This window comes from Protomyctophum bolini, assembly GCF_963924005.1.
Source record: "Protomyctophum bolini genome assembly, chromosome: 4".
In the NCBI taxonomy this organism is placed as follows: Eukaryota; Metazoa; Chordata; class Actinopteri; order Myctophiformes; family Myctophidae; genus Protomyctophum; species Protomyctophum bolini.
In genome coordinates, this window is record NC_137865.1 from 49,514,380 (window position 1) to 49,525,402 (window position 11,023).

Genomic DNA, 11,023 nt, shown 5'->3' on the forward strand with positions numbered 1-11,023 from the left:
CTCTCTCTCTCTCTCTCTCTCTCTCTCTCTCTCTCTCTCTCTCTCTCCCTCTCCAAAACACAACAATTCAAATAAAAACGTATTGAAACACATTAATACAATATTGTGTACCGGTATATATATTCATAATTCATGTGTATTCATATTGCATTTAATATTGCATTTATAATGTACTATCTGTCTCTCTGTGGGCAGTCAGGGTCACATTTTAATAATTATAATAAATAAATAAAATCTCTGGGACACATTTTAATAAATAAATAAATCTCTGGGTAACATTTTTAATAATTAAATCAAATCATTATAATAAATAAATAACTCTCTGCGGACAGTCAGGGTCACATTTTTTTTAATTATAATACATAATTAATAATACATAAATAACTCTCTGCGGACAGTCAGGGTCACATTTTTTTATAATTATAATATTATTTATTCATCGTAATAAATAACTATGCGGACAGACAGTCAGTCAGGGTCACATTTCAACCTCAAGAGATCAAATCAACACTACGTGATTTCAGAGTGTGTGAGCCGGAAGCGGGTGACGTCATCAAAACACAGAGAGCCGAGAGCAGAGAGCAGCGTATGTGACACGCTTACAAACAGGACAGGATCCATTCCCATTCCCTGATCATTATCACCACCACCACCATCATGTGGATCTGATTATTCTGGCTCTTTATCCGGGCAAGACCTGAGTCAGTGTTGTTGCGGTTGTTATTTTCCGTTCTGATCCTTTCGGAACCAAAGTCCCGGGGCTTGTATCATTTGGATCATGGTGGAGCAGCAGTCCGATCGAGCCCGGCTGCTCGACTGGGAGGAGATCGAACCACCACCACCGGCGCCACCCCCTCCTGATCCGCCCGAACCTCAACCTGCACCGACCCACCGCCAGACCCACCAGACGCCTCCTCCCGGTCCCGGCAGACGGAACAACGAGGAGGAGGAGGAGGAGGCATCGGAGAAAAGTTCCTCCACCAAGCCGCCGGGGGACTGTCGCACCACGGCCGCGGCGGGGGGTGGTGGCACTGCGTCGAGTGGCTCTCCTGGGTGGAGCAGCAGTAGCACGACCACCTGCACCACCACCACCACCACCACCACAGGCAAGTAGTCGTGGCGTACAGTACTTTAGCTACTGGGCTAGGCTCACTTACTGCTACAGTACTGTTACTGTAGTCTGTAGCTACCCACTGGTAGGTAGTAGGCCTGGGAAAAACTTTTTCATGCCAGGGACCCATCCATGAACCATCCATCCATCCATCTTCAACCGCTTATCCGTAGTCGGGTCGCGGGGGCAAGAGCTCCGAGGCTCCACCAGGGAGCTCCAGACTTCCCTCTCCAGAGGAGACTTCCTCCTGGGGGATCCCGAGACGTTCCAAGGGCCAGTGAGTCGATGTGTGTCCTCCAACTGCGCCTTGGTCTTCCCCGGGGTCTCCTCCCAGTGACCCCCCCCCCCAAATCAATATGCATTTTGTTTGCGTCGTTGTGCCAAGTCCCCCCCCCCCCCCCCCCCCTCCCCCCTCTATACAAAATATTCCATTATTTTGAAAATAGCAGATCTACAAGCTTAAAACATGTCTTAGTGTAACGTGTGATCTGCGTTGTGTTGTGGAAGAATTAAGTTCCGGACGACTTCTCTCTTTGTTGACAGTTTAATCTGGTAAATACACAGATGTATCTGGTCAGTTTCTGTCTGTGTAACACACCCAATCCTCAGCACGTCATGGGCATGTCTCACGTTAGACTGACAACAATCAATAAACAACATACAGATTTTAAAGAAATAACAACACAATGTACCTGGTAAATACACAGACATATCTGGTCAGTTTCTGTCTGTGTAACACGCCCAATCCTCAGCACGTCTATAATAGAATTAACAGTGTGACCAAGAGCATGTTTTTTATAAAGAGTTTACAGTTTAGTATGTCAAAATAATGAATTGAAAACGTGTACAAAACATCGCCACTTCACGTTGGTACATTTAGCATGTTTAGAAGAACTAATATTCATCACAGTATCACAGTAAACATACAGACTCTAAAGGCTCATACATAGTCTGGATTTTCGGTGGTGAGGTGACCACCGAACTACAACATGACGTCACGAGCCGCGGTGAAGAGCAAACCACCGCCACCGCTCCAGCCCCTTCTCTCTGTTTTTACTCACCACCGCTCAACGTTATTTCAGCTCCGGTGGAGCTGTGGTCACCTCACCACCGAAAATCCAGACTATGAATAGGCCTTAGCCTTAAGTCTTGTTGAAAATATAGTGTGCTGAGGAACACATCTTACCATGGGCATGTCTCATGTTAGACTGACACCACTCTAAATGTGGACACCAGTGTTATTCAATGAGGTGCCGCCCACTAACCAATAAGAAATGTCATTACTGATGGAGCAAGTGGAACCCACTAAACTCTGTTACATCAGCAGCTTTACAATGGGTTGTGTTGATGACTATACGTTTAAAGTGGTCAGCTGCATTTTGACCTCAATTTGAGAATCACTGACTGTGCTACTGGTTACAGTAGTAGTAATACCACAATGTAGAAATATTATAAAATGTTACTTGATTGAAAGTACAAAAGCTTGCCGTAAAAATATACCAGTATACTCATTATTACACATCATGTCCCATTAACTAATATCTAGAAATAATAAAGACAAAAACCGAATCTGCAAAATCAGGTAATGCAAAAACAATGTACTTATTCCTTTCCACCACTGTCACTGACCACAGGGGGTCCCAGAGGTGTTGCTCCCAGCGGGGGGGACCATCATCATCATCATCATCACACCAGCCAGGCCCAACACGGTGGTCCTCCCGGGTGGGACATCATCCCCAGCCTCCTTCCGGTCAAAGAGCAGTGGGAGGAAAAGGACCAGATCGTGGCCGTGTTCGTGGTCACCTTCGACACGAGATCAGGTGAGAAAATCATTTACCGTCCAATGGCGTTGCGAGGATAAACGCTCGTTTTTCAGCCCCTCCTATGCCCAGCTTTGTGTGTTTGTGTGTGTACCCCATAGCGAGTTGATTACGACGATTTGATTGGACATATATTATAATGTACATATATTATAATATAACATATTGAGGATACAAAGTGAAGACAGAAAATTGAGGGCGCCACAAGTGATTTTAGCCGGATTGGACTTGAGGATAAAATCACACCCGTGTGAACTGAGTGGTGTAACTCTGTGTGGGGGTCCCCAGAACTTCCAGACCCAAAGGGTGCCAGCCGGTGCAGGTTCCGGCGAGCCGCCCCGCGTCCGAAACGGTCGAGAAATGACAGAGTTACTGTGTGGGGGAATTAGCTGACAACTCTCTCTCTCTCTCTCTATCTCTCTCTCTCTCTCTCTCTCTCTCTCTCTCTCTCTCTCTCATGCACACTCCACATTGTAATTAGCAGGCAACAGTGCAACACTATCTCTCTGTTTGTAGTAGGGATGTGTAAATGTGTCCAAAATGAAAATCGATTTGTATAATTCAATATTAATGATTAATCGTTTGGGTGGGGGGTGGGGGGGGGGGGACTTCGGGTCCTATTAACGATAATCGATTAATCGGACCCATCCCTAGTTTCTAGCACAACTAACAGTGTCACTTTTGCCCCTATTGGTACCCTAAATAGGGACGGACATAGGGAGGGACGGACATAGGGAGGGACGGACATAGGGAGGGACGGACATAGGGAGGGACGGACATAGCTGTTCCTTGGAGTGGCTGCACAGCTCAGAAAGTGAGGTCGTCAATTATTGTGGTTGTCCGTAATGTGATGATTTATGATGATATTAAGAGCGCCCTTCACTTCAGACGGATGTGATTTTTATTTTAGGGTACAGTACTGTAGTCTGAAGACCCACCTCTTCATCCTCCACCTCTACTAGCCTCTAGCACTTCACTCTAGCTCCTTGGATCCATTTTGTCACCTTTTTCCACAGATTAGAATTAGATACTGTGCAGATGTACAGTAATCTTGCCAACTTGTTCTTCTTGTTTCTTTTTGAGTGGTGCAGTCACTCCTATACGGAGCTATGTGTGTCTCTGGCTGGCTGACTGTGTCCCTGGGTGTGTCCCTGGGTGTGTCCCTGGCTGTGTCCGAGCACGAAAATAGTGTTTTGTTGGATGATTTTGGGAGTGACAGTACATTACAGTACAGTAGAGGGACCCCCTGGGGGCCCCCACACGGTAACTCTGTCATTTCTCGACCGTTTCGGACGCGAGGCGGCTCGCCGGAACCGGGCTGGCATCCTGGGTGCGTTTCCTTTTCCGGGGGACCCCCCACCCCCCTCCCGGGGACCCCCCACATAGAGTTGCACCACTCGGTTCACACGGGTGTGATTTTCTTTTCCTTTTAGATGTAATGTATCCCAGGTTCGTTTACATACAGTACATACATGTACTGTATGTGACTATAGAGGGTACTGTATGCGCGTGACTAACATCATCATACCTGGAAGTTATGCGGGAATGCCTAGTACTGAGTGGCCGTGACATCACATGTGTACTGTACATCCAAACAGAAAAGTCCCATCTGATTGCGTATCGGAAATGTTTGCCCTAAGTCCTATATTAGTTTAGTATACAGTAGCAACCATTTATTTAGTTTTTGGTGTTATTGGTCATCTCAATAGATATTCCTGTTCTTTCCTTGAGCTTCCTATACTGTAGGTAGTACAGTTAGACGTTGTATTTGTTGGTATACTGGCAGAGCTGTGTGACATGATTTGCCTCTTCGCTTGGCCAGATCACACTTAGTCACAATGGTTTTTTTACTGGTTAAATAAAGGTAAAAAAATAATATATATATATATATATTAAACTACATTAAACTCACTTGTTACTGACATGTATTTTGTGCATTAAAATGTCAGTAACGAGGATAATAGTCCAATAATCCAAGCATAAAAATGAGAGAAACTTCTGAAACTTGCAAAATATACTTACTATACTAAATATTAATTTTTATTTTCTTACAATTTACAATTTAGCCATTTATCAGACGCTCTTAATCCAGAGCGACTTACATTAAGCAATGACAAAAGCATGACATACATCACATAATATAAAAAGTAGTTATCATGAATCATGTATAAACTAAGAACGTAACAGTGGAGTATCTAGTATCTACTGTATATCTTACTGTTCTTGGCCTTTGCCAGGACTGTTTGTCTTCATCAGGACTGTGTTTCTCCTTTTACTTCCTAAACACCTTTTTGAAGTTTGAATCTTTAAAAAAATGCACCTGCAGGGCAAACACAATGCTGACAGGCCCTGTTATGTGACATGAAGTGTAGAGATGAACGTTTGTCTTCTACGACTTCCCTCTTTCACTTAATTCTACTTCTTCTTTTCGTGTCTTTGAAGCATTGTGGTTAGAGGGGGGGGGGGGGGGGGGTCATTATGAAGCTTTGTTGTCCATTGCTGGAGTCTGGTTTCTTTCCCAGATGTTGTTAGGGGCTGGCAGTGATGTAAATAGGTTTCCAATGTAAGGAGTCCCGGGATGCAGGGATGGTCTTTTAGATGAGTCACACTTCAACAACGTTAGGAGTCATATTTTGCCATTTTTTACAAGTTGCAGCATTTAACTCATTTTATATGGTTATAATGTGGCTTATATTCATGTAGAAAACAGAAGAAGAAATGATTATTATAACTAAAGCTAGAATAAAAAACAGTACAGTATAGGCCTACTACAGTAGTGCATCCCGTGGATGCAGAGGTCGTTGTTTTATTGTGTCCCCTAACTATAAACTGCGTTTTGGGATGCAAAATGCACCCTATTCTAATCTCTGCGACTGGACATGGCTGAGGAAGCTTCTCTTTGACTTCAGTCGTTGGGCCGGGGGGGCGGGGTTACGTCCATGAGGGAGGTGGCGTTCAATTCATCGCTGGTATAGCTTTTTGTCATCTCCACTCGGCTGGCGGCGTCCCGTGACCGTCTCACATCTGCAGGGGCAACGCCAGCGCAGAGATGGAGGTTGTTCAAGTTGGTATAGCCTTTTCCAACTATGACTATAGGAAAGGAAAGAGGCCGCATGGCTCGTAGTCACGATGGTAGAAACTTTATTAAACCAAGGTTTCGGCAAGCAGGTTGCCTTAGTCAACGTTTTTCTATCTCCTGCGGTCAGCAGTGAGCACCTCCCCACTACTGGACTGTGTGTGCTCCTAGCTTTTTGTTTAGCCTTTTCAACGAAGCAACCTGTGATCAAGTGGCAGGTGTTGTTCAACGCTGAGTGTAGTTTTTTTTTCTTTTTCTGAGTGTAGGGGGGCAGTGGACTGACCTCATGCTTCCTTCTATGCATGAGGAGTCCAAGCTGCTTCTTTTCACCTGGCAGGGGGGAATTTCCCTGGCCGGACGTAGCGCGCGGAAGGAACACGTTATTCCGACAGGCGCCCCGGCTGGCCAGGGGGATGTAGTTTTAGAGACCAGGATTACTGCATGTTTTTGTGAGGGTACCTACCCTATACGGGACACGGGGAGAACATGCAAGCTCCACACAGAAAGGCCCTTTCTGTGTGGAGTTTAACTTTCTTGGCATGCGTTGATCTCTCCCAGACAGGACACACATACTCCACACATACTCCGCATACTCCTCAATTCTACAGTCAGCTGTGACAGATTAGTGTGTGACACATGGATGGCTGGAAGCCAATGTAATGTCATGGTGCTTTTCCTCGAGACATAAATCTGAATAGAGTTGATTAAAAATACACCTTTTTTTAGGGCAAACAGATTCAGATTAACTGTTAGTAGATTAACATGCCTGTCTTCAGATGACTTCCCTCTTTAACCCACCCTCCTTAGAAAAGAAACAAAATAGAAGACGTGGTCACAGTGAAATGTAGTAAAAGGGAAGGGACATTTAGGGATGAATGTTTAATTGTGTGTGTGTGTGTGTGTGTGTGTGTGTGTGTGTGTGTGTGTGTGTGTGTGCGCGTGCGTGCGTTCCAGGCAACATGATAGAATGGTGCCTGCCTCAAGACATTAATCTCGATGGAGTGGAGTTCAAGTCGATGGCCAGTGGCTCCCACCGGATCGCCAGCGACTTTATGTAAGTATTCCAGCTATAATCTATAATCAACAATAAACATTGAACAGGAAGAATCTCTTAGCGTTTCATTACTAATAAAGTATTCTAACTGTATACATGATTGATCGTCGTCTCGTGACAATGTCCGTATTAACCCATTTTAGGGCGGGAACCCCTTTTTGGTGTTGGCATCATGCTATGGTTTAGCTATTGAAAAAATAGCAGACCTACAAGCTCATAGCGCGCCACCGAGTGGCGCGCTATGAGCTTGTAGATCTGCTATTTGTGAAAAAAATCGAATAACGACTGACATGGAAACGTAGCTTTTTCAGAAAACTGTCAGGAAGGATGTAGAAGAACATTTTTTATAGAATCTGATCTCAGGCCTAAATGAGTTTAAAAGCATCCTCCTCGCTCATGAATCAACGTTTCTCTGTCTCTTGTCTTCCGGTCCAGATATTTCCGTAAAGGCTGTTACTTCGGCCTGGCCTGTTTTGCCAACATGCCGGTGGAGAGCGAGGCGGAGCGAGGAGCGCGCATGAAGTCCGTGGGCATCCTGTCCCCGTCGTACACGCTGCTCTACAGATACATGCAGTTCCTGGAGAACCAAGTCAGGTAAGACGTGTGCCGGATCCACGGAGAGGAGTGGAGGAGTGGAGATGTACAGTACAGTGGGGGTTGGGCATTTGGGGTGCGCACGCTTTTTCCGACACACCGAAGATCCGAAGCGGGGGGGACATGCGATGCGAAAAAGCGATGGTCCGACATGCGCTGCTCCCGTGCTTGCGGTTAGGGTTAGGTTATAGGATTGAGGTTTCGGATCAATAGTATGTCGGAACTAAAGCCTGCACCCGGGCATTTAACCCAACATATATGCAATATTTAGTACCAATAAAACCGACTTTTAACCAAATATCAATATATCAATCAATCAATACTTTATTTCAGACCATGGTCCTATCAGTCCCATACTATTATTGTACGCAACCTTGAGTTTTCTCATCCTCGCTTGCTTATATCGACACCACAAATGAGCAGTGTACAAGGATGTGCAATATGCCTTTTAAAAAAAAGCGATCTTCACAGGTACACAGGTTGAACTTGCGACACAGTGTATTTGCTTGAGCATACAGCTTTCCACGTTATCTAAAAATGTCCCTGGCATGTTTATATCGATTAGTCTAATTAACCACTTGTAACCCTGTATTATACAGTACTTTGTATCGATATGCGAACAGCAACATAACGTATCGTTTGATACAAAGTACGTTTGCGTTGTTTTTAGTCATTTTAAGAAGGAAAAAATAAAAACAGGCATTACTTTTCCATTCCATATTGCTACACTTGGTCCATCGATATCACGTGTGTAATCTTTGTGTTTGTGTCAAGGAAGGTGCAGGTTTGTTCATATCAAATGTCCATGCATTTGATTATTATTTATTTAAATTGGTTCATTAATCATTCAGAGCTTGTAGAGCTAAAAAAAAAGGTGTGTGTGTGTGTGTGTGTGTGTGTGTGTGTGTGTGTGTGTGTGTGTGTGTGTGTGTGTGTGTGTGTGTGTGTGTGTGTGTGTGTGTGTGTGTGTGTGTGTGTGTGTGTGTGTGTGTGTGTGTGTGTGTGTGTGTGTGTGTGTGTGTGTGTGTGTGTGTGTGTGTGTGTGTGTGTGCGTGCGTGCGTGCGTGCGTGTGTTTATTTATTTCCATATTTCCTCCCCGTTTGTTTCAATTCCCACCTGTTATATTTTCACAGATTTCCCTTTTTACTTGCCTCCGTTCTGCCCTTCCTGTATTTTAAATCTGTTAAACATGAACCCTGAGCCTCAGGCCTACTCTGTTAAACATGAACCCTGAGCCTCAGGCCTACTCTATCAAACATGAACCCTGAGCCTCAGGCCTACTCTATCAAACATGAACCCTGAGCCTCAGGCCTACTCTATCAAACATGAACCCTGAGCCTCAGGCCTACTCGTATTAAACATGAACCCTGAGCCTCAGGCCTACTCGTATTAAACATGAACCCTGAGCCTCAGGCCTACTCGTATTAAACATGAACCCTGAGCCTCAGGCCTACTCGTGACACGGAGTAGCCTATAAATTAAGCTTAACCCATTTAGACCCGAGCTCGATTCTACAAAATGTTTTCTAAATCGTGACAGTTTTCTGAATAAGTGAATAACCTCATGTTTATGTGTCAGTGGTTCTCAAACATTTCATGTCAAGGACCCCCAAAAATATATGAATTTGGCCGCTGACCCCAGCCTTGGAAACATGTTGTTCCAGGGACCCCCCATCCAAGAAGCCAATATTTGAGTTACAAAACGTTCACGAATATATTCAAACATTTGGGCCACATTTTCACGATTTTTCAAAAAAATAGCAGACCTACAACCTACAAGCTAAAGCATAACACAATGCTTAGTTAAAACACCAAAAGGGATTCCCGTCTATAATGAGTTAAGCTGTGAAATGAAAGAAACCTTGACAATGTCTGTCCTCTTCAGTCACTGCTCCGTCCTGCTTCAGGAGATCTTATCTCCTCATTGGCTGCTATGCGTATAACGATAACGCAGAGCTATACTGTTTCATGTGGGAAATGCAGTTATATACTAGTTTATAATGCAATTGGAGTTGACTTCTTGAATCGTGTGGAGTGCAGCCAGACGTCTAGGCAAGGCTTTAGGGTTGAACACAAGTGGATTCTGTCTGAGACGTGTGTGTGTGTGTGATGTTTTTCATCACGTAATACTGCACTTAATGGCATTGATAACATGTCTCTGCATGCCACCCCCAAACCAAGGTGTTTTATTCTCTGTTTAATGCCTGCTGCGTTGTTGTGTTTAGACACTTCAGTAAATGTCAAGTCATTTCCTTCCTTTTTTTTTAATGTAAATGCTGGCTTGAAACCTCTAGTGTGCACAATTTAAGGAAATGGCACCCTTGGTATACGAGTCAATCGATAAATAGTGAATAAATACATAAGCTTAAGCAACAAAATATAGTTTATTGTTTTTATCAAGGTGGTACAGATCAGTGCAATTTGTAGCAACAATTATAGGAATATATTCAGGATAGGTAGCCTATAAAAGACCTTCTGTATATAAAAAAAACAATACTTTGAAACTGCACAATACTTCAGAACAGTGGAATGCACATTGTGGTGCGCGATTAAAATGTGTACATTTGCGTTATTTTTTTCTTTAATTCATTAATTCGAAATTAATCAGTAAAAATCCCTGCCCTAAATAAAGAGATATTTTTTTGGGGTGAACTATCCCTTTAAGATCTTTCAACCTGCTCTGCTTATCTTGGCCATGTCGTTCTGGCTGAACATCTGAACAACATTACTCATGAATATTCATACATTTTAAACATATTCATGATTATTCATACACTAAACACATATTACTCCAGAAATATAAAAAGGTTCAAAAATATCAAAAATAGCATATTATGTACAAACTCAAAAACACGCTCTCTGAGCTTAGAGCGGCTATTTTCTAGGGACTCAAGTAGTTAAAGGACAACTTTAGTTTTTTCTTCCATTTGCTGCTTTCGTTTTAGGGATTTTAGCTATTTTTGACGGGGGGGGCATTCGAGCATGGGGCTAAATATGTATTTTTTTTACAAAATGTTATGGTGATTTTTTTTTTTATTATTTACTATAGTAAATAATACAAAAAAAAAATCCTAATAACCCCAGGAAATTATTCTTGGGGTTTATTTGGACTATAGTAAATAATACAAAAGTAAATCACCATAATATTTTGTAAAAAAATACATATTTAAAACATGAACCTTGGTTGAAAAAAACTAAAGTTGTCCTTTAAACTTGTTCCCAACCTGTGGGTCAGGATCCCCTGGGGACTACCGTCCACAGATGACAGCAAATTGAAAAATACCAATAAAATAATGACCAAAAAAAAGCACTTATTACTGCATCAAAACTAATGCAACAAACTATACTATAGATAGGAGGAGCCAACA

General features: G+C 43.2%; 1 protein-coding gene across 1 annotated transcript in view; it reads left to right on the forward strand.

Annotated features, from left to right (window-relative positions):
- Window positions 1-579: 579 nt before the first annotated feature.
- dennd11 (DENN domain containing 11) overlaps window positions 580-11,023 on the forward strand; it is a 41,241-nt gene continuing 30,797 nt past the window's right edge. Inside the window, exons 1-4 of the mRNA XM_080761933.1 lie at window positions 580-1,110; window positions 2,756-2,931; window positions 6,962-7,061; window positions 7,497-7,655. Coding sequence (XP_080618059.1) covers window positions 779-1,110; window positions 2,756-2,931; window positions 6,962-7,061; window positions 7,497-7,655 — 767 coding nt within the window. The 5' untranslated portion in view covers window positions 580-778. The remainder of the gene's footprint in view (window positions 1,111-2,755; window positions 2,932-6,961; window positions 7,062-7,496; window positions 7,656-11,023) is intronic.